This window comes from Malaclemys terrapin, chromosome 5 (assembly GCF_027887155.1).
Source record: "Malaclemys terrapin pileata isolate rMalTer1 chromosome 5, rMalTer1.hap1, whole genome shotgun sequence".
In the NCBI taxonomy this organism is placed as follows: Eukaryota; Metazoa; Chordata; order Testudines; family Emydidae; genus Malaclemys; species Malaclemys terrapin.
Genome location: NC_071509.1, coordinates 61744982 through 61769269, shown reverse-complemented (window position 1 = coordinate 61769269; position 24288 = coordinate 61744982). Strand labels below are relative to the sequence as shown.

The window sequence follows — 24288 nt, the reverse complement described above, 5'->3', positions numbered from 1 at the left end:
AAGACACAGAGGCCTCATCTTCCCTGTGAAAAAAAGGTGTGTCCTTGAGTTTGCTAACACATGCTAACTAATTCAAGGTAAAATCCTAGTGACTACATAAGACAATTTGTAGTTTTCACACAAGTTAAGGCCTATGGGGGAGCCTAATCTTTGAGTCAACCTGCTAACTCATGTGAAAACTACAAACTGCCTTGCCCTCGCTAGGATTTTACCTCAAGTTAGTTATTATGTCATCTAACTTGAGCTAAAACTACACTTTTTTTCCAGTGATGGCGAGGCCTACTGCCCCTTTAAAAATCCTACCTAGAGTTTCTTGTATTTCACTGTCCTTAGTCTCATTTAAGGGTATTGACAAGCTTCTACATACATCTATGAACCAACCTTTTGTCTGACATGAGCAAAGTTATCACAATATCAATCCTATTATTCCCTTTACCTTGTAGGGCTTTCCCATCTTGAACAACTTTCCCTCATCTTGTGTATTTTAGTTTTGTACTCTTTGATGTAATTAGTTGTTAAGAGACTTAAACGTCTGGCTTCTTAATACAGTAGTCATGCAGTGTTCAGCATGATACTCACTGATATACACAAGTGGAATGGGAATAGGAACTACCCCTTCTTCTGAAATCCAATTCGCAGCCTAGAGATAGGGGGTTTGTGCGAGCCAAATGGATCAGTATAATGGTAAGCATTATACTTTTGACTTACTACGAGTTGCTGGGATGTTAGTTCACCTGCCCATTGCTGTGCTCAATCTTTGCTGCTAGACATAGCAGACATTGCCCGCTTCTCAGAGGCAGGAAGTGTTGTCTCCAGATCAGATACAGAGGGCTGATCAAAACTCGTCAGTCAATGGGAGTCTTCCCATTGGTTTGGGCCTATGCGGATGACATTCACAGGGGGAATTGCTCACTGGCCTTCAAAGATAATCTAGAGTATGAAACAGGCAGAGAACAGGAGATGATCGAAAAGGACACTTAAGAGTTGTGGATAGACCTCTTTAAGAAAAAAGAAACTGTCCTCTAGTTCTTATCATTGCTTAATCTACATTGTCTTAAAATGAGACAATAAAATGTCCCTTTCTTGATAATTTGCACTTCTTACCCTTCACCACTTCCAATTAAAAGCAAACAAAATAAAATCCAAAGTCAAAATTCGTGCCCTGATCTGTATGAACTTTCAGCTTGTTGTATCATTTCAAAGAGTGCGTATTTGTATTTCCTTTCATTTTGGATTAATTTGCCTTGTTAGGATTTATCGATGAATGCTCAAATAATATGAACAATTTGAAGATCCCCTAGAGATAATTTCAAAGAATTTGTGCTAGTCGGTAACATTTCCTGAATTTTATTTATTTATTTTGATTTAGAATAAGTAAAAGCACTCATCCATAGGCTCTAAGTGCCCTGTCAGTTATTCAAAATTATATAACCAAAATGCAATACAATTAGTTCACCCCTTCTAGCAAGGTGCAGCACATGCTCAGTTATTACCAACCACATACAATGGCCACTACTACAATCCTCCCACTTCTCTTCAAAACCAACAAACGGCTCTTTGAGCATGCCCTCAAAGTAACCAAATCATGGCAATTTTTAGACCAGGGACAGGAGATATTTCAGAGCCCCAGGGTCCTGACGGAGTACACCCCAACCTGCAAGTTCCTCTCTATTATAGGAGGGGGATCTTGCTTCCGCATTTCTACTTACTGCAGATACACTAGGTAGTGTATCACAAGGAGAGAGGTGGTCTCTTAGGTGAAAGATCTGAAGCTGTCAACATCTCTTTCTCAGTGGGGGAAAAAATGGAACACCTTAAATCTTGTTTAAAGTCAATCATAGTGTTATGGTGATTTTTCTCTTTTCTGTTTAAACCAAATGTAATGCTCATGAAATTAACATCTCTGGAGTTTGACTCCTTCTATGCTTCTACTAAAGACCTAGAAAGCAAGTGACAATTTCAGACTTCTCTGCTCTGCCCCGCCACAGTGCTTCAACCGTGACCTGGAAATATGTCTTGAGAAGAGAAAGTTATCCATACTCTATATCTGTTCCATTTTTGGCTAATGGGACTGACAACAAGAATGCTACTAATGGATGATAAGTATGATAGTGGTTATTGTGAAATACACATCTGCCCCTTAGGAATTGGACTGAAACTACAAATTCCTTTAGCATAACATCTGGTAACTTTTCAGTGGCCTAATGACCTAGAGCCTGATTCATCTCCTATTGCAGTGATCAGCAACCACCCATTGAATTCAATGAGAGCTAGATCAAACCCCTAGTGTGGATTCAGACACATGATCTAGAGATTAAAAGCTCCTACATCCTATACCTGAGCTATCCAGCTAATCCTTCCCTGAACTATCCAGTCCCTTCATGATAGTTTTTCTTACTTGACATTGTTATTTCATCTGAAAAGGCACTACACTGCTTATAACATTTGAGCTAGCTACATGCTTATGCTACGAATATTAGTAACTGAGAAATTATATTTAAAAATGTAAAAAGATCAATCTCAGCATTGTTCCTTCTATTTGTCAAACACACATGGAGACATGCAGCAATTCACAGTCAACAAGTGCAGTTACCTTTAACTTTGGTGAGTTTATCTCCTGTCGGTATGAAAGTTTGGAAAGGAGAGGAGGTGAATGGGGAACAGCAGACTGAGAAGATGTGGAGACAGACTGAGAGGGAGGTGCCTTGGCAGAGTGAAATGGAGGACTAGAAGGAAGATGAGAAGGAGAAGCAGAAGGCCCTTGTGTCCCAGAGGAAAGTGGGGCTGGCTTAAACATTTAAGAAAGACAACAAGTAATCATGCTGTACAACCATCAGTGAAGAACATAAAGTGCAGAGAGAGGAGTAATACACCACTAACAAGCAGAGACACCTAACTGCTGTAGTCAGGCTGATGTTACATTCATCACAAATCAGTAAATCTAATGTTCTGAGGAGAAATCACTCAGTCTTATCATATTCTACTTACTTTCTACTACTACCCTGTCTTTAGGCTCATTCATTTGAAAAACACAAATATGGGATGGGAGTAGTGTATCTCTTGTAATTTCATAACTGTATTCTTGGAGGCCCCCTAATATGTCTTAGGCTTGATTTTGCAAGTGAAAGTCGAGGGTGCTTAGCACCTCACCCAAGAGCTCAGTATCTTGAAGGATTGGGCCCTACATGAAGGTCTGTTAAAACTTCAAATGAAACCTGCCTTTAAATACATTATTTATAAGGGGCACTGTTGAGTTAAATTACGTCCAAATTTTAAATGTTATCAAAAGAAACTTTTGCAAAACCTAATACTTTGTTTTTCAGAAATTACAATTAAAGCAGTTGTTCTTAGTTAAACATTCCCTCAAATATCCCTCTTGTTGAAACAGAGAGAAATCATTCTCGGTTACATGGTACCCTTATTTTCTCCAGTTTTGCTTTCTCTGCTAGATAGCTGCCATCACAATCATTCTGACCTGAAAGGCAGAATCTGTGACTTTCTTCATTGGCTCACTAGTGCTACCCTTTGAATTATTTGACTGAGTGGAAGCTCTCAAACACTGCAGAAATAAGACCCTGAACAAGACACTGCCTATAAAACAGAGCTCAGACTGAATCAACTGATTTTCATTTTCCATGTCAAAAGAAATGCAAGGAAGTGATAAAAGAGGACACATTGACAAAATTGATTTTTAAAAAAAAACCTTTCAATTTTAATAATGTAAGTGTTATTAATATCTTAAGTAAATGAATGTGTTTGTTACCAGCTATAATTTTTATACTGGCAGTGTCCCTTGAAATAACCACAGCATAGTTTGTTCTCAGGGTTACACTGTAATTTTTAAGCCATGAGAACAAGTTATGAGTGCTGCAAAGTGTTACAATCTATCAGGGATCAGCTATTACCCATATATCTGTTTTATAGATTGGTTTGAACCAGTTTAATTGCTTGAACTGTCTGACTGTTGAAACAAATTTTATATATATATAAAAAAACAGTTACTAAAACTTTGCCTAGAAACATTAGAATATATATATATATATATATATATATATATATATCTCATGTGTTAATTAATTCCGAGCCATCTTGTGGCATTTAGACATTGGCATGCATTGGGGCTCTACAGAGTTGTGCTGGTCCCGGGGGAACTGTGGGAGGGATCATGCCTTAGAAAGCATGTGTTTCATGGCCAAACTTAATCTGGCCCCTAGTTATTAGTCACATTCTTGTGACATGAACAGACTATAATTAGTTAGATGGCCAAATGACACATCCGAGAGGTGAATTGCTGAGTCTCTGCAGGCGATTCCTCCTCACACTTTCAGGAGTGCGTGGATAGCCCTGCTTTTGGGAGCTCCCATTCTGTCAGATAATTCAAAGAATAGCACTAATGGGCCTGTGAAGAAAGCTGTGCATTCGGTCTTTCAGGTCAGAACTATTGTGATGGCAGCAGAGAAGGGAAGTCTGGAAAATAAGGGCACCATGTAACCTCGAATGGTATTTCTTTCAGTTTCAGCAAGAGAGAGATTTGAGATGGGAGTGCCATTTTCTCTATCATTAAGAATATCATATATAATTGATTTAATAGAATACAACCCTAATTATAATACTGTATGTATATGTATAGATACACAAAAATATATTAGAAAAGACTAGACTAATTATACTGGGAGTGAACTGTATGAATGTAGAAGCTAAATCTTAAGAAATTAAAATACCTCTTTATTGATACTTGATGAACTGTATCCTTCATAAGGTATCATAGGCTCACTTTTAATTGCTATTGGAGATTTTATTCGATCATGTTTCAGTGTCTCCTCTATATACAGTCTTGGCATTTGTTCTGTTACATCGGGTGCACATCTGTAGAAATGTGAAACTTGACATTTTGGTTGACTCTCTTGAATTATTGACAGGCGCTCCTCACAGATTTCCTCTTCCTGTTCATCAATTGCCGCTAGCATTCTGGGTAGGGAGCCACATTTAGAAGGCTCAGAGACAGCAAAAGCAGTGCTCATGGTTCCATGTGCTTCTGTAGTATCTGATAAGCTTCTGGTTTCTTTAACAGTTGGAGATCCAATAATCTCTTTCAGATCTTTGTATTTTCTTTCATTCATTTTGATACCATTTGTTACAGGCGTATGTGCTGTGTCCTGAAATTGGATTGTTGGAGGAAGTGATACAAAAGTACATGCAGGGAAGGGCTGAAGAAGAGATTCAGAAGACCTGAGAGAGGTCTTTGGTGATGTAAATGGAACAAAATTACCATCCTTAACTTGGCAAGTGATATTAGCAGGGGGCATTGGTATAGACTGGGATGCTGTTAATGTCAAAGAGTTGAGTTCCTCTAGATCACAATGAAAGCTGTCAGGAAAAGGTGGAGGAGTTGGGGCAGACATGCTTGATGGTGGAAAACCAACAGTCAGTGACAACCATTCATTGGTGACAGCCTGGAGATTCCCTTTATTAGAATCTAACCAAGGAGAGGAATGATATCTGGGAGGTGGGGATGATGCTTTGGAAGCCAACTTTAGAAATAAGGAAAAGCATAGGAATTAAAAATAAATAAACAGACAAAATTGACATTGGACTAAGATATGAGTAGCTTAAGCAAAAAAAGTTATGTGCCATCTTCTGGATTATAGGATATCATTTCAGTGAGCACAAATGTCTGAAATCATTACTACATGAATCAGAATAGCTGAAAAGATATTTGAAAAGTGAAACTGTATCAGGTTCTGGCCTAGGGCTTAAATGTCAAACATCAAGACAGATCTGAATCACGGAGTATGAAGGGAGCCTAAATTTGATCTGCTAGGATTATGTTATTTACTGCTGTATGCTAGTGAGCCTATCTCAAGTTGTTATATAGTGCACTCAAGATGGCTGTGATTTCCCCAAACCATTATTTTCAGAATAGTCATACTGTTAAAAGCACCTTGCTCACTGGGTGCCATTAAACACTAATACAAACAGAACAAACCAAATAATCTCTAATTTTCCTAATGTTAAATGTTTGCTGTACCTTCTTGTGGTGATCTTAAAGAAACATCTTAAATACATTGCATACTTTTATTAAGGCATCAATAGCTACATAATGCATTTTTTATTTAAAATTTATGTATTTGTGAACAAATAAAATTACATTTTTAGTTAAGGTACATACACTTAAATCTATCAGAATGTAGACAGTAAACAATCCTTTTTAAGATGGTGACAGCACAGTACAGAGCAATATATTTTGAGTAGCATTACATAATATTGATTGAAGTATCCTTCTGGTAAAAGAAAAGTCCTTTTGTAAGAATGATAGACTGGTGAGTCATACGTACACTGCGTCTGTAGATATCCATTGCTTCAGTAAATACTGAAAATGTATTTTTTGTTACTAATAATCCTCAAAATTAAAATGGCATGAAAAAAATATTTTAATTTCCTTGTTAGAATAATCTAAACCAATCCTAGACTGCACATCTCTTTAGTTATCTGGCTACTTTAGATTTTAAATACTACTGTAAGAAAAGAAAATAAGGCTTTATTACTTATACAGAGTTTGAACGGGAGAGTCATAGACTGGGGAGAAGAGAGCAAATTACTTACCTCCTACTGAAGTTTTCTCAAGGTAGATGGCTTTATTTTTGAGAAGTTAGACAATTCTTTGGTATAGGATTTCCTGATATCAAGTCCTCTTGCAAAATGTAATAGTTTTGAGTTTCTTTGTTTTTGACAATGAACAGATCCCACATAATGCAAAGATTATTGAATTATCTCTCTCCCTCCCCCCCCCCCGCAACAACTGGAAGAGCCTCTAGAGGCAGAAAATGATATAATGGGTTACATGTTGAATAGGAGGAGGAAGAATAAGTAGAATCCTGAAGTGAAGCCACTGATCATGCTAAACCCTAGTATTCAGTTGGGAACGCTCAAGTTTACTACAGCTTCTCCAGCTATTGTAAGAAAAGAAGACTTAAGACACTTTTTCCACACACATAGCCTCTTCTGAATATATAGAAGAATTAATGGATGAGAAGTTGGCTTGAGAGATTTCAGTACAGTATTTTTTTTCCATTTGTGTCAGTGCAGCAACTGCTGCAGAAATTCCCTCTATCACATAAAAGACCCTTGAGTTTTTTCTTAGAAAACAGATACTCACTGACATGCATGTGTGTAGACATCTGTTTTAGACTCTGTGGGCCTGATTCTTCACTTCGTTACAGTTTTATAGAGAGGTAACTGACAGAATATACCTGTGTCCACATCCTACACACTATTGTAATAATCGTTGTACAAAGTAAGGTATCATTTGAAAACTCACAATTTGCTCGTCAATATTGTCCTGATAAAATATGTGTGGTAACATTGTATGTGAAGTTATAAAATTCTACTGCATGGTGTTATTAACACACGTCCAAACAGAGGTTGGCAAACACGTCTGTCTCAAACAAAGAAATGTGTGCTTGCCTTCATTTGCATTTAAGCAGTAAACAGAGTCATCAAGCAGGAATAGGGAGATAAAGGAAGCTCAAACAGGTGAGAAAAAAGCAGCAGGAAAACATTCCATATAAACTTTTTGTCTCCTGTTACCCAGTTGGAAATGTTTTTCAAAAGGAGGACTAAAAATCTAAAAAGGAAGGGCAAACACCCCAAGGTACTTCACCTCTCTCTACTTGCCCATTGATTCTCTACACCTGACACACCAAAGGAAGACTTCATTGGATTCTGGGAAAAGGGGTCCTGACCTAGAGGGTTTGGTCAGTAAGACTGCTGAAAGCATATGGTGAGAAACTTTGCTTGAATCTGATATAGTTTGTTAAGTTATGCACCAATAGCATTTTGACTTTATTTTCTTGTAACCATTTCTGATTTTTGTGCCTCATTACTTGTACTCATTTAAATTCTCTCTCTTTGTAGTTAATAAACTTGTTTTATTGTTTTATCTAATCCAATGTGTTTAAATTGAAGTGCCTGGGAAATGGGGTGGCAAATTGTGTGCATATTATTTCTATTAAGGAAGTAATGGACTTTATATGAACTTGTATTATCCAGTTGATGGCTGGGCAGTACAGGACATACATTGCTAGGAGAAAATCTAAGACTGGGAGTCTGTTGGGGTAACCCTGCAGTATAACCCAGGCTAGTAAGAGCCAAGGGGTGGCTGGCTGGCTGCAGCATACACACAGATGTAGTTGGGAGTGACCTGCATGCTAGAGGCTGTTTGTGAGCAGTGCAGGCTAGAGGCTACAGCAGAAAAGTATTGTAAAAGGTAGCGTAGGTTAGAGGGCAGGGTGACACAGTGCTCATTAGTCTGGACTGCACCCTGCTATGTCAGAGTAACTACATTGATATCACCATAAAACTGGTCTAACAGAGTGGAGAATAAGGCCCAGTGGTCCTTATTGTTATATCAGAAACATCAAGTGCCTCTTTCCTGAAACTTAGCCATTTTTAATTCTCCATATGCTCAGAGTTTTTGTCAAACCTGCCCATTGCTAACTGTCTTGTCAAACTCCTATGAAGTCATTAGGGGAAAGAACATGTGGCATCTCTAGGTGCCCTCTCCCTTCCTGGTCAAGGAAAGATGCTTTATCGGAGCAGTCTCAGGGGAAGATCTTCAGCTGGTGCAAATTGCCATAGTTCACTGGCACTTATGGAGCTATGACATTTACATCAGCTGAAGATCTGCCCACTGCTATGTTTAGTTTTCTATCACAACAAAGATAGTTTGAACTATCCAGCAACTAATATAAAGAAATATAGATCAGGGACAGACATTCTGTTTTCTTCTTCAAGCTTCAAGAGATCACGACCCTTTAATACATCCTCCAAACTCCTTCTGATTCCAATCTCTTCCCCAAGAGTTGGTCTTTTCAACTTCAAAGTGAGGAAAGATGTAAAATATTTAAATATCAAAGAATTATTGGGTGATTTTAACTTAAACGTGAGTCTCTCATGAACTTATGCTTTGAAACCACAGCCCAGCACTAAATGGAATGATGAGAACTTTAGCAATGAGTTATGTGATAAAGAGTTGGAAGTAGGGGGATTTGAAGATGGCTAACTACTATAAAAGTTAAATTGTTACCTCCTCCAACCCAAAACTTATTGGGTGGGGAAAAAATAGCAGCTGGCATCCCTGTTGACACACATTTGAAGATCAAGAACCATCTCCTGATCAAGAAAAACTCACATTTGATGCTATTAGTGTTTATACATAGGCTCAAAATTCAAAGGTCAGGCTTGTCCATCAGGGACACATTTGGGTAGCAGTTGGAAATCTTTAAGGAAAGTTGGGAAGCTTCTCCTATTCTAACATTGTAACTTAGCACTAATATATGAATAACTGTCAAAATATAGATGAAAAGGAGCAAGGTAATATATTACTGACATAATGAAACAAAAATACACCAATAACTGAACAAAGAGAGCTTACAAACTACACACACAAAAAGAACATACTCTAAAGAGACAAACAAGTAAGGAAAATGAACATTTGAAGGGTTTTTTCCCTCCTTGATGTTCAAAAGTTTTAGACTGATAACTCTCAACAGTAATTGAAGCCATGTACAAAAATCTTCATGCTTCTATTGCCATTAAAGAGACTGTGTGCAAATCTTTGTGAGAAGGTAGTAATATTTCCGCAACTGAGTAATTGATCGAAGTCTGCTCATCATCAAAAAAGAACAGAACTTTCAATGGAAACCAACTTTTCTCCCATCAGCCAACATAATTTGTGATGGTTCCATAGATTGGGATGGAAGGGGGGTTCAAACACTTCTGAAAGGTTTGAGAGTGTTCATGACTAGGTGTAAGAAGCTGTAAAGAAGCTTAGTTTAAGGTTATAGCTATAAAGATCTGAACCTGAACTGTATTGCAACGTGATGACATTTGCATCGTTATAGCTTAACACAAGTGCTATCATGTTACAAAATCACCCCAAAGAGCCTGCACTATGACAAAAGTCCATCTCTGGAGGGTGGGTGGCAAAAAGGTCATTGGCTGACTCCTTCTCCTTGCACCCAAGGATGGACAGGGAGAGCACAGGGCTATTTTTGGCCAGCTATGTCCTCATGCAAACAGCCCTCTCATGGGTTCTCTTTTAGGGGACTGGAAGATCTTCTGGGCGGTGTCATTAAAAAAGATGTTCAGATTGCAACATAACAGTCCACTGAACATAACCCACAATGCTCAAATCTGTTCCAAGTTGCCAAACATGTTTTGTTCTGGTGGGATTGATTTGCTGCCCAAACTCTGCCTGGCCATTCTCTAGATAATGTAATGGTTAATGATTAGACTTGTGGAGTTTGGGATCGATCCATGAAGGATATTTAAAACATGTCCTAGGTTTTACACTTTGAATTTTATAGACTTAGTGTAAACCAGCAAGAGGCTTAAATGCCATAGTGTATGCTAAAAAATGTAAAAAATTAAGTTGAACAATGAAAATTTGGCAATGCAACTCTATCTTCAGAAAAAGACTGAGAATTAAATATGATTTCTGTGGTGGGATGCATGAATTTTTAAAAAAATGTATATTAAACTGTTTATTTGTTATTTTATCAAAGATGTACACGATTGTATTAACACACTCTAGGCATGATGGAAAAACAAATCGTCCTTACCTTAGTTGAACTTAAATGGTGTATTCTATCACTAGAATAGCTTTGGGGTATTGGAGGATCAGGGTAGTCACCAGCACCTTTTGATGCATTCTTTTTGATGACTTCTACATAGGAAACAGGGAAGATGCCTTGTCTGTTGGTTCCTGGTATTTTACCTTCATACCAGTTTTGATCAACTCGCTTAAGAAGAATTACTCTGTCTCCCTGTAATGCATTATCAAAATTAATTATCAGTGGACAAGTGATAAAAATATAAACTATTCAGAAAATAAAGTTATCTCAACATATCACAATATTTTTTCATGGGGGTCCTTTGTGGCCCTGGTCAGAGCCTTCAGAATCTCCCCCACTTTCCCATTAACTTCACATAATGCTATCGTTCCAGCAAGAGAGGGCCTGTGTTGGTCTATGAATGCCATTCCTATACCAGATACTAAACAACAATTGAGGTGCACTTTGCTCTGGTCAGTGGGCGTCTGAGTTCTGAATTCAAGCTCAGAACTTAGATGCCTACATGGCAGTACACTATTGTTCAATTAGACCACTGACCTGGCCCCTTCCTGCAGTCAGTAATAGTGACTGTTGTATTAATTTAAATGTTTTGCTTGTCACATTGTTTGGTTTTGTATTTTTCTTGAAAATCCAGTAAAGATTAAGAAAAAGGCCATACTAAAGTACTTTTCTCCTTATTAAAATTTTATGGACTCCTGTTTGTTTTATATAACATACATTTTATCATGTCTCCTGCAGGACAACTTTTTTTCAATGCCCACCCTTCCATCTCAAAGTCCTCTTAGTTTTATGTGATTTTGTTTCTGTTGTTGATTTGTGAGTACCATAAAAGCATCTCTAGTTGAACAAACAAGAACAAACAAGTGCCAGCCACTCTTTCATCAAAACCAGGCTATGAAGATAGCAACTCCTGTGAATATAAAATCCAGGAGTTATAAACATGAATGTTTACAATGTTTATAACCAGAAGTTCACATTATAATGCTCATGTTTAATATTCACATTAAGAAAATTTATCCTTCACTTCAGTCTTCCTGATTTTAGGGCATATTAAACATAGTATGGGCGTGATTCAGCAAGACTGAAGTAAATGGAAAGACTCCCAGCACCTTCAATGGGTGCTGGATCAGTCCCTGAATCACCATCCATAAGATCATGTTCTGGGCTCAGTCATGTCAGATGAAAAATAGATCAGTGTATTCCTTCCTACCAGACCATCTGGCATCGGCCTTTTTTCACCAGGAAAGTGTGAATGAGGCAGAATTACCCTATGGATACAAATTTTTCTACTTGTTACCAGTACAAAATCTTATTTTGTTTTAATAGTCCTAATGGCAAATGTTTTCAAGCCTGCATACCTAATGTTAAGCATCTGGATAACATGTGGGGATTGGTCCTGCTTTGAGCAGGGGGTTGGACTAGATGACCTCCTGAGGTCCCTTCCAACCCTGATATTCTATGATTCTATGATAAACAACTGATTTTCAAAGATACTGAGCACTCTTCAGCTTCCAGTCACTTCATTGTGGGTTATGAATATCAATATCACTTATTTTGGATGCTAATCATGGCTTATGGTACCGAAATTTAGGAACCAAAGTTTGAAATTTTACATTTGCTTTACTAATCAGTGTAGTAGGTTTTACATGGAAGATGCTTTCATGTCCATATTTTTGTAATCTTTGTTCTGTGTATGAATAATGCCCTTTCATCACCAGATCATCTGGGGATTAAACATCTTATGATAAAGATGTATCACTTGGTGAAATACATTAATATTTAATATCTTGCTATGCCTAATTTGGAATTATTCAATAAATATGGTTTGATTTGTAGATTTATGTTTAAGAATACCTATTTTAAATTGCCATATATTGTTGAAACAGCAAGAATTAGTATTACAATTAGAAAGAAAATATTAGCGTTCAATCCAAGAAGAAATATTTCTTTAATTAGAAACTTGCACCAAATATCTTACAGCCAGGATAGTAGATTCCAAACAGCACAAGTCTGTATTATAATAAAACCTCTTAAAATAATACCCAAGTGTGTGATAATAATATGAGATTCAAACTTGGAATTATGGAATAGTATTTATTTAATATATTGCTGTGACATTCAGATTCCGGACAACCCAAAGGGAGACCAAGGTGTCTGAACCCCAAAGAATAAGCAACTGAACTGGTTGCATACAATGTTATAGTGTATAATTATATGTCAAGTAAGATCTTTTATGAAAGCATGTAATGTTCTGAATTTGATGGTCATTATGAGGTATGTATACAGGTTACGTATATGTAGAACATTGTAACTATAGCTAGAATGCAACTATAGCATCACTTCACAACGTGTGTGTGCGTGCGTGTGTGTGTGTGTGTGTGAAGCAATGAGGCAGGGAGGGGCACCTCTCAGGCTAATTGTTTACATGAAACTAGCTCCAAGCATCTAGCATTGTACAACCCAGGGAAAGACAATGGTAGTCTATTTAAATTAATGGGAAGACATTGAAATTGAGAGAGAAAAAAAAAACAGCCTTGGAAAATTCAGGTCTTGTCAACACTACACTACACTACAGGTTGACTTAAAGCCACTGCAGTAATTACTGTCAAGTATCAGGGGGTAGCCGTATTAGTCTGTATCTACAAAAACAACAAGGAGTCTGGTGGCACCTTAAAGACTAACAGATTTATTTGGGCATAAGCTTTCGTGGGTAAAAACCTCACTTCTTCAGATGCATCTGAAGAAGTGAGATTTTTACCCACGAAAGCTTATGCCCAAATAAATCTGTTAGTCTTTAAGGTGCCACCAGACTCCTTGTTGTTTCTGCAGTAATTACTGCGGTTTTTCCATGTGCACACTTCCCTCTTTCGTTAGTGGAGCGTGTCCTCACCAGGAGCACTTGCACTGACTTAAGAGGAGCAGTGTGGAGAGCAGAGAGCCCTGGCTGCAGCCGGGCTCCAGTTGGGAGTTCTGAAGGGAACCCACAGCCTGGGCTCTCATCACTACAGGGTTCACAGCTGGAACACCCTTCCCTCATCCCCCATCCTCACTCCCCTCACCCCCGCCACACTCAATTTCAAAACAGGAACCCTACCAGCAGTGAAACTGACATTCTTGCTAATTTTACAGCTCTGGCTGTCAGCCACTCTGACAGCCAACAGGCGATGCAAGTAACACAGTATCTATACAGACACTGCATTGCACCAACTATGTCGACCTAACCCTTATGCCTCTCATAGAGGTGGATTTACTAGGGCGACGTAGTGGGCGAGTGACAGGGGTGGGAGGAACATTGTAGTGTGTGTGTTTACACAGTTAAGTCAATGTAAGGTGCCTTACGTCGACATAACTTCGTACTGTAGACAAGCCCTAAGGAAGAAGGGAGTTTCCCTGCACTTTGTAACCATGAATTACCATAGTCTGAGAGAAAGAAGAAGTAAAAACAACCCACCAACCCTGCAAATCCTGTTGAACAGTAAGGGGTTTAGGTGAAAGCTATCCAGAAATGGAGGTCCAGCATCTAAGTGGGGTGCTGTCCATGAAACACTGGATCCTCTCAATGGCAGGGGTTATGCAGGGAAACTTCACAGAGGCAATAGGTAACTTGTCTTAGAAAATGGAATTTAGCTAACATAGAAGCGTAAAGCCTGAGATTGTGTCTTCCTGTTTATTTTCTGTGCAACTTGTATTTGTTTGCTCTCCCTTACTATTTCATCTTTGACTTTTCTATTGAATAAACTTTTTCTTTATTTTTACCCCAAGGAGGTCTCTGGTATGCAAACTGTGTGAAGTGTGTGTGCCAAAGTGAACTGATCACTGGGGGCAGGTTTTACTCGTTCAGAGGTGTCAAACCAGAAAGGAAAAGTCTGAGTATCTTGTAGTTAAGAACTCAGGGAGACAGATCAGCGGGGACTCAGGATCGGAAGGGGTTGCTGAGGTCATCCTGCAAAGAGTAACGAGGCTGGTGGAAGCCAGGGTTGAGACCTATTTGTAGGCTGTCAGGGTTCTGAGTCATAGAAGAATAGTATTAAGGAACCCAAAGTTATAAGGCAGGCTGTGACAGAACCCCTTATTGGTCTAGGTAATCCACAAAATGTCACAGGGGCTTCCAAAAATGTCCATTGATAAGCCATCACAGTTTTAAAATGTCCTGTTATATACCCAAAACAGTGGGTGCACCTATAAAATTGCAGGCCCCACAATTGTGGTTGAGGAAAGAGGCAATTGAAAAATGTGTAGATGGGTAATGTACATGCAATTTGGGCAATTAGGCACCCAATTACCTGATTTGTACATGCAACCTGTTGTTTGCATGTGCAAATCAGGCAAGTGCAACCTAATTACCTGTTTTGCATGCCCAACACATTTACACCATTCACAAATGTAGAGATAGATACCTGGAGATATGAAGCAAAGAAGGTTAATTAAGTTCTCTGAAATATCCCACTACTAGTATTTTGCTTTGTGCGTAGCTCTTCTGTGATTTCAAAGTAGGTGAAACAATAGCATTTATGTTCAAATTTTTAAGTTGTTTTATTTATAAACAGTTATTCAGTGTAGATGTTTTTCACTGAAGATAACTCTAGATGTTACCTTTCTCAATGATAGTTCCACATTTGTGTCTGCACTGAAATTATATTTGGCAATAGCTTCTCCAATCTCTCCAACTTGTGCTGGAGGAGGTGGCCTGGCAGGCTGTGCTTTTTCTGGGGGAGAAAGTTTCTGAAAGGAGAACATGAATTTTTTTGCATTATTTCCATGTAATTTGTGCATCTAGTTTAAAAACTAATCCCAGAAATTAAAACAACAGACCAACCTCAACATAAGAAATTGGGAAAATTCCAACTCTTCCGTAGTGTTCTCCCTCATACCAGTTTTGATCTATTTTCCTGAGGATATAGACAGTATCTCCTTTCTTAAAGGACAGTTCCCTGTAACAGATTTATTTTAGTCAGACATTTTCTGATTTGTGATTGAACTGCTCTAATTGCTTCAGAAGTTCCAGTGCTGTTTATACATGTAATTTAACAACAAATATCTGAGAAAGGAGCATCGTAATCATACTGCGTATCCCAGTGGATAATATATAATAAAATAATTGTAAAATGCAGATTGGCACAAGCAGCAATGTTTGGATTCAGAATCAGATCTGAATCTGAAACTTGGGGTATTTGGGTTTGGAGTCTGGTTTTGGTCCACTAAAGAGATAGGCCTGATCTACATCATAGCCCCAAATACACGTGGATCTGCATGCAAGTTCGGTGTCTTCTGTCCCTCCTGTGTGGATGCTACTTCAGCTGCCGATCCATAGGTGGATAGGAGAGCCTTTAGGTGCTCCCTTTTATAAAAGCAGAAAGGTGCACTACACTTCACATTCCTGCCATACCTCCATGAATTATCCTATCCTACCCCAGCAAGTTGGCTCAGGCACCCTCCTGTCCTGACCCACTCAGCATGGTTCACTGGTGTAAAGGACAGGATTATGTTCTGTATAAACAAACGTTCAGTTTACTATGCATGAAGATTCAGTCAATTGCTATCTTTGTGTGAATTACTAATACAGGTGCACATAACAGTCCTTTATATTTAGGTCAAAAGGGCATCAAAAGACATGATGAGAGATCTCTGTCACTGTTTAAATTTAAAGGGCTATTGTCAGGGTAGTTTTTGAATAGATTTTGATCTCAACTGTTTGTAATACTCTAAGAAATATGAAATAATTTTCCTTTCCCTATTGAATGTGTCTTCTCTTCTTTAAATATAAGTTCAAATTCTGTTTTCATTTACATCCACTTAACTCAATGAACTTCAGTGGAGTTGTGTTACTATTAATGAGAGCAGAATTTGGTCCACTGTATTTTTTTTTGTCTTGATTCTCACAGAATATACCCCTTTGAAATGGGTCTACGTTGAAAATCTTGGTCAAGATTTTAAAAGCTGGCTAATGATTTTGGTTGGCTCAGTTTTTGGTGCCCAAATTGGCAAGTGCTTAGCACTTTCTGAGAATCAAGTCCCTTTAAAGTATCTCAAGTTGGACACCCAGGGCCGGTGCAAGGATATTTTGCACCCTAGGCGAAACTTCCACCTTGCGCCCCCCCTTGCACATCAGTTCACCCTGCTCCCTGACTGCCCCCCGGGACTCCCCTTACCATGCCTATGCCGGTCAGATGCTGGCTCCATGTGGAAGCAAAACACGCTGCTGGGGTGCCGTGCGTGCAGCCCCTCCCCCGCAGAGTGATGAGGCAGTGGGATGGGGGGATGTCCGGGAGGGGCAGCGGCGGCAGCTCACACTCCCAGGAGCCACGGAATCTGAGCGCGGTGAGGGAGGAGCCGGGGGGCGCGCCTGCCCGGGCTGTGGGCGACGGCCCCGTGCTCCCCCCCGGCTCCCCTCTCGCCACGCTCGGGCACTGCGGCTCCCGGGAGTGTGAGCCGCCGCCACCACTGCCCCTCTTGGAGCAGGCTCTGGGCCTGGCAGCGGCTCACACTCCCGGGAGCCGCAGAACCCAAGCACGGCGAGGGGAGAGCTGGGGGGCGCACGGTCTGCATCTGCTGCAGCCTGCAGGAGCGCCCGGGGGCGGGGGGGCGCAGGGCCACAGCCTGGGCAGGAGGGGCGGGGGGCGTGGCTGCTCCCTGCTAGTGGTGCTGCCGCCTTTGCAGGGCTGTTGCCCCCCTGCGCCATGCCGGCTCCTCCATGGCTGGGGCTCGCCGCCCCTGCAAGCCGACGCTCTGGCTCTCCAGTGCCTCTGCTTTTTGGCGCCCCCAACCACTTGGCGCCCTAGGCGACCGCCTAGTTCGCCTAGTGGTTGCACCGGCCCTGTGGACACCCAAAAATTCAGGCATCCAATATCATTAGTGACTTGAAAATCTTGGCCATTGTCTTCTCTCCTATATTATCCCTCTACTTTTCAAGCTCCACATCCCCTAACCTACTCCCCACACAGTTCCAGATTCCCTTACGTTTAGAGACCAGGAGCATAATGTAGGTGACATAATGTTGTTAGCCCTTCATTTATGAAAAAAAATGGGATAAACACTGGGGATCTTATGGGACAACATGGATGATGGAATGTAGGTGCTCTTTTGGATCTTTTATAGTCTACAGCACGGGTCAGCAACCTTTCAGAAGTGGTGTGCCGAGTCTTCATTTATTCACTCTAATTTAAGATTTCGTGTGCCAGTAATACATTTTAACATTTTTAGAAGGTCTCTTTCTATAAGTCTATAATATATAACTAAACCATTGTTTTATGTAAAGTAAATAAGGTTTTTAAAATGTTTAAGAAGCTTCATTTAAAATTAAATTAAAATGCAGAGCCCCTCGGACCGGTGGCCAGGACTACAGGGTAAAAATGTGTGCTGAGGATGCACAGCCACTCCCACATTTGAACAAATATTATTAGTGTTACATCATTCAAACATTTTAAATATGAAATGGCTTCTTACACAGCTTACTTATTCATGGGCTACTGCTTAGGCAGAGCAGAGTTCTGGGTAGCTTCTTGAGGCTGGTATCCCTCAACAGAAATGTACTGCTGACACGGTCACAATTTTTGACCATTGGTTAGAACAGGTGAGACAGGTATTAAAAAGGTTGCCCTTGCATTCATACATACTCTTAACTAACCAATAAAACTTTAATACTTACTTAGAGGTCTGAGCCTTAAAGTCATATACTGCTCGAGCTGGCAGCCTCTGAAAAGCAGGCAAAGTGATTAACACTTACATGTAATATTATCATATTATAAAAATAATGTTTAGCCTGTAAAAAAAATAAGCCAAGATTTTCAAAGATGGGTGCCTAAAGGTTACACTTCTTTTAAATCCATATTCAAACACTTGCATATGTGGGTTTATTTTCAAAAGCATGCAGTACCCTCTGAAGTAAATGGGAATTGCTGAGTGCTCAGGACTTTTGAAAAGAAAACCATTTATTTAGGTGCCTAAAAATAGATGTAAGAACCTAACATTAGGCAGATATTGTAACATTTTTACCTTTATATTTAAAGTTAGCAAAGTCAGCATACTTCTGCAATGTTCTACTTCTTCTCTAATCTTTTTTCATTAGAGTCATCTTAAGGGTTGCTTATAACATTAGTAGTTACATAGTTTCAGACTGAAATGTGATTTTCAATTTGATTAGGAAGGAATAGCAGAACATTGTCCCTGCACTTGGAATGTTTTCCCATTAATTAGTTCGCACTGTGGCAATTTCTTTCAATGAAGGACAAGAACTAGACTCTTCTCTACTTCTCCCAATAGGAGTTACATAATAGTAGTCTTATGAAACCTAGGACCTAGTAGATCTGATCTCAAATTTCATAGGTAATAACATTATATGCTACCATTAAACCAGCAGATTGGCCCAAAGCCATCTTAAGCTATGGTCCCATGACCACTCATTGCCTGAGGAGAGCTGATTGACACCCTGTGACCAACTCACCTTGTTCTTGGCTACTAAATTACAATAAAAGGCAGTTTAAAATAAATTAAATACTTTCTTACTACTAGTCTCCGATGTTGTGAGAGGGAGAGAACATGGCCTGTCTCATTGTGAAGGAGAGGGTAGTCAGTCTGTGAACTCATGAGTGAGGGGGAAGATGATGCACAAGATAAATCTCTGTATAAATGTGGCTCTATGAAAAAGTTGAACAACCTCTGGTCTAAAGACATTGTTTGGTTTATTGAGAATTTACCCGCCTCCACTGCAATGGGAGAAAAACCCTCAAAAAAAAAAAAAAGTTTGGAGAGGTTCTTGAACTAGAAAAGTTCTAAAATAGACTAAATAATACATTCCATACATACATTCCAGGGTCTCCCATTCCTTCTACTATGCTGGCATTTCATGCTGCCTTTATGCTTTCTCTCTCTTTTTAAGGTTTTAATATTTTTTTGTCTGAAGCATAAGCAATAGCATAAGCAATCACTATGTAATTAGAATGATCAATCAAAAAATTATTTTGCCATAGAAATTAGGGACAGTGCTCAAAGTACTCAAACAGACTCTTACATAGTAAAAAATAGAAGTGATTTTGGAGCAGAAATCTTCCTGGCAGCCCTAAAACCACCTGCGACAGTTACTCAGGATATTAGCCTGCACAGTCATTCGTTTTCAACAGAGACCTTCACAGTTAGAACTGCCATTTTCCTCTAGATTATTGTCCCATCTGCCATTTCTCAGTCCTTTCTGACATAAAATATCAGCAAACCCCCTGCAGCAGTGTCCTGGTCCATTTAAACATCAGTAGAAAATACAATTTCATCTTAAGTATTAATCATTAAAGAAAGATAAATATGTTGTTCTTCATGCAACATTAAAAACACTTTCTGTTACCCTCTCTTAATGACTGGTTGCCTAAATGCTCCGATGATCGTCATCATTACAGTTTCTTAGCATCACACAGAACTTTATCTTGTAAATGTTATTGGATTGTCTCATAAATGCTCTTTTGGCTTTGGATGCCGCTCAGTTATTTATTCCTGTTTAACTACCTCTCTGTCTGGAATTCCTCTTCTCTCCCGTGGAGTACATCGACCCGCATCAGTCAAAGCAGAAGAATAGCTCCCAGGAGACTCCTGGTCTACTGCAAATAAAATGTCATTGCATGAATCTCAAGTCGGAAGCAAGTTAATTCTGCAGTGCTGCTACATTTTATTTAAAGGGAAACTACACCTAGAAATGGAGAGCTTGAGTCTATTCATCCCCCTTTAACAGAAAAATTACATGACATTAATGATTATTAAAATATCCTTTTTAAAGAAAACAAACCAAAAATGACAATAAATCCCTACCACAAACGTTCATCTGACCCACAGTAGAGATGGAGTATAGTTCCTGCACTACCAACATAAACAAATACATCTTGGGTTCAAATACAGAAGGGTTCAAGAAACATGTCTGAGTGATAACAATGTAAACACATAATTACATGCATGGACGGTGTTTAAAGCATGCCACAATGAGAGAAAAATTAACAAGATTTTTTTCTGCAATATGTATTTCCCTTTTACCTGAGGCATTCATTAAGTTGCACATGGAAAATTAAAAGTCTGTTATTGTCATAAAATAACTCTTTATTTTAAGATACGGAGTATAAATCATTACTCACCAGTCTGAGTGGCATATTTGCTGTAAAGCACAGTTTGCTATTGTCATTATGTGCATATTTATTTTAATAAATTTTGAAAAAATAAAATAAAATGAAGAGTTCTTAAATGAAAGTCTTGCACTCAATATAGTCCTGTGGGCTGCTTGTGTGAAATTAAAACAAAGGGAATTATTTCAAGCCTATGGACATTTTGGAGATTGAATGAACCCATCTCCTCTTACTCATGAGAGTTCCTCTACTGTATTTTCCTAGTGCCACATTGACATCTGCTAGTGAAGAGAACAATAATAATGTTTAAAAAAGAACAGGAGTACTTGTGGCACCTTAGAGACTAACAAATTTATTAGAGCATAAGCTTTCGTGCGAAAGCTTATGCTCTAATAAATTTGTTAGTCTCTAAGGTGCCACAAGTACTCCTGTTCTTTATGAGGATACAGACTAACACGGCTGCTACCCTGAAATAATAATGTTTGCTTCTCTTTTTTTCAGTTCACATGATCTGTTCCTACCTAGCCTATCCCTCTGTCAAGAAGTACTACTGGGAACACAGAACTGAAAGCATTTAATTAATCACTTTGGGGTCAAACTTCTTTGACTCTTACAGAAAAACCAGAGATCTCAATGTTCTCTGGTATACTGCACTCTAAAAACCATAGCTCTGAGGCGACTGATGTATAATGGAGGTTTGTAGAGCAGTGATGGGGAGTGGAAAGGTGTATTAATTGCTCATCATAAGCTTACTAACAGCAGCAGGTACATTGTGGCAATTCCGGAAAGCCCTTAAACATGCATAAGTGCTTTTCTGGATTAGGGGTATTTTCCTGAGTGAGGGCCTATGTTCCCTGCACAGGCATAAAGTCTCCAGGTGTTGGGATATATGCACTATATCTTTAAAACTATAGTAGTAAGCCAGGTAGGAAGGGTGCTGGGAAGGTTTTGGGCAGAAACTCTGCAGTGGAGCAGAGCAAACACTGCAGCTTAAGGAATAACATAGTTTAGTTTATTTTACTAAAGTTCCTTGTTCTAAGTTATAAGAAGGCCTTCTGTGATTCTTTATGACATGACACCAGAGACCCCTGCACAGGTGTTCTCTGCCCTTTCTTTCAATGCAGCTGTGCGTCACAGAAACACAACTGGTCCCACAATATATAGCATGGAACGAAGCACATACCCTGTTTCCCCGAAAATAAGACAGTGTCTTATATTAATTTTTGCTCCCAAAGATGCGCTAGGTCTTATTTTCAGGGGATGTCTTATTTTTCAGAAATGAAAAATGCCTTATTATCGGTGGATGCCTTATTATCGGGGAGGTCTTATTATCGGGGGGATGCCTTATATTACAACGAGAGGCAAAACTGTAAGTAGGCCTTATTTTCGGAGGATGTCTTATTTTCGGGGAAACAGGGTATTAGCATAATGCTTTGGTTATTATCAGCTTGGGTATGAGGCCAATGGAACATCCTGCTAACATGCATTGTATACTATATATTAAGGAACTGAGTGTCACTGTAATATTTCCATCTTCATCATATCAGGTCCTGCATTGTCACTGAAGCCATTATACGCAATGGTTATTTTTTAAGTGTGAATTTCCAATCTGTTAAGGTTTGGATTGGTGGTCATTTTATTTAAGCAACCCTAGCAGTTGCACAAAATAGCTTTGGAATTGTACACGTTTATCAGTATTAGTGGGGATTTCTGTGCAATCCATACAATGGGCACTAAACTGCCCTTGCTCTTTTGAGTCACCTTTGTGTGTGTGTCCGAAGGGGGAGTAGCCAATGGGAGGGTTACTGAGCCATTCTACCTGTGCAGGGAAAATAGCTGGAGGGGTTAGAGGCGGCGTGTTCAGCAGTTACTTCTTACTGCTGCTCCAAAATGGAGTGGTGTGCGCTCTGTAAGGGCCAAGCTGCTGGAGGGCTGATCGTACCTCCAGGGGCTGGAGACACCCTTATAGTGGGTTAGTCAGTTGTCAGTCAATATCTTGTCCTGTTCCTGCGCTAGTATTCTAGGGTGCTCCCTGTCCCCTCTTCACCAATATCACATGTATGAAAGACAAGCTATAATTTAAATCTATAAATATTATGAGGGAGGTGAGACACAATACCTGGTAGGTCATGTTTGATATGAAATCCTGTTGACTAGGGCAGGATTCTACATGGGGACTGAAACACTATGGAGAGACTGTACTTTGCTGCTTCTCAGAGCAAGGAGAACAGTATACACTCAGCTATGCTTGCCAGTAATAGCAACATGCTTGCTAGCCTGGCTGGGCTGCTGGACATGCCCCTCTCACTGCAGTCCATATCCTATTGCAGACATGATGGATGGACAAGAGGGCTAGTTGTGATACCTCCTACTGCTCTCGAGTCTGGGGAGAGATCCCTCTCCCCTGCTTTCTTAGCGGATAGAGGCACCATAGATCCTTCCCTACCCTTGCACATCAGTACAGCAAAGTGCAGGATTTTGCTGATAATCTGAAGAGTAGAATTTCAATATCAATATATTATGAAAAGTGCATTTCATATAAAACGTATAGCTCAGCTAAAAATAATGTGGTTTGCAAAAAAATATTTTAAGAAATGCACAAATACAGGACACACAATGGTAGAGTTCCTGAGATCATTATTTCTAGAAGAAAACCTGTTTGGAACTATATTTGAAAAATAGGGACAGATTGTGCTCTCATTTACTTCAGTGTAAATCTGGGGTAAACCCAGTGACTTCAAAGGAATTACTTCCAATTTGTGCAAATACAAATGAGAGCTGCATCTAAATCCTTTTATACACATTTCTGGTTCTGTTTATGATGACTCATCATGATTCAATGCCAGTAAATAATTAAAGACATTTCAAAACCATGACTGATTAAACTAATGATGTTTTGCAAGAGAGGTTTTACTGACTCCATTGTGTATTTTATTTTAACTTGTTAAGATAACGCAGCAGCAGTCTTGCAGAATACACTTGATATTTTTTGGCAAATGTGGCACTAGCAAAAATTTCAGCACAGGACAAGAACGTTAAAGAAAAAATAAGAGGCGTATACTCCACAATTTATATTATAAAGCCATAGATTTCCCACTTCTTCAATTACATGATTCAGGAATAGCCTTATAAAGCGATCATCATAATAACTGAAGAGACACCTTTAAAGAGGGTATGTCTAAAAACAGAATTCTTTGGCAGTCCATTTTGTCATTCTTACCTTGAGTACTCTGATCACTTTTTAAAATAAAAAACTCAGGTTTGAAATGTCTTTACAAAAGACATTCAACTCTCCGAGTCTGCCAGTAGATACAGCAGTGCACACATGCTGTTACAATATTACAATAGTTTGCTTATGGTGAATATCACGGTCAGTCAAACTTTTAAAAATATTTTAAATTCAAGCAATGATTAAAAAAAAGAGAGAGAAATAGAACAATAAACTTCTCATGGTATGAAGTTTAAAACTAGATCCCTGTCAAGAGAGATCAGTTTCTACTAGTATTCACCTTGACAGTATCCTTCAAGTTTTGATTATTTTCATTTTCTGTTTGCCATTT

At 39.1% G+C, this 24288-nt stretch overlaps 1 protein-coding gene across 13 annotated transcripts in view; it reads right to left on the bottom strand.

Moving 5' to 3' along the window:
* SORBS2 (sorbin and SH3 domain containing 2) overlaps window positions 1-24288 on the bottom strand; it is a 399306-nt gene that overhangs the window by 13344 nt on the left and 361674 nt on the right. For all 13 annotated transcript variants that reach the window (XM_054031114.1, XM_054031115.1, XM_054031124.1 and 10 more), the window contains 5 exons: window positions 20124-20215; window positions 18280-18326; window positions 15451-15565; window positions 15228-15356; window positions 10623-10826 (listed from right to left, as the gene is read on the bottom strand). In XM_054031114.1, the coding sequence (XP_053887089.1) occupies window positions 10623-10826; window positions 15228-15356; window positions 15451-15565; window positions 18280-18326; window positions 20124-20215 (587 nt within the window). The remainder of the gene's footprint in view (window positions 1-10622; window positions 10827-15227; window positions 15357-15450; window positions 15566-18279; window positions 18327-20123; window positions 20216-24288) is intronic.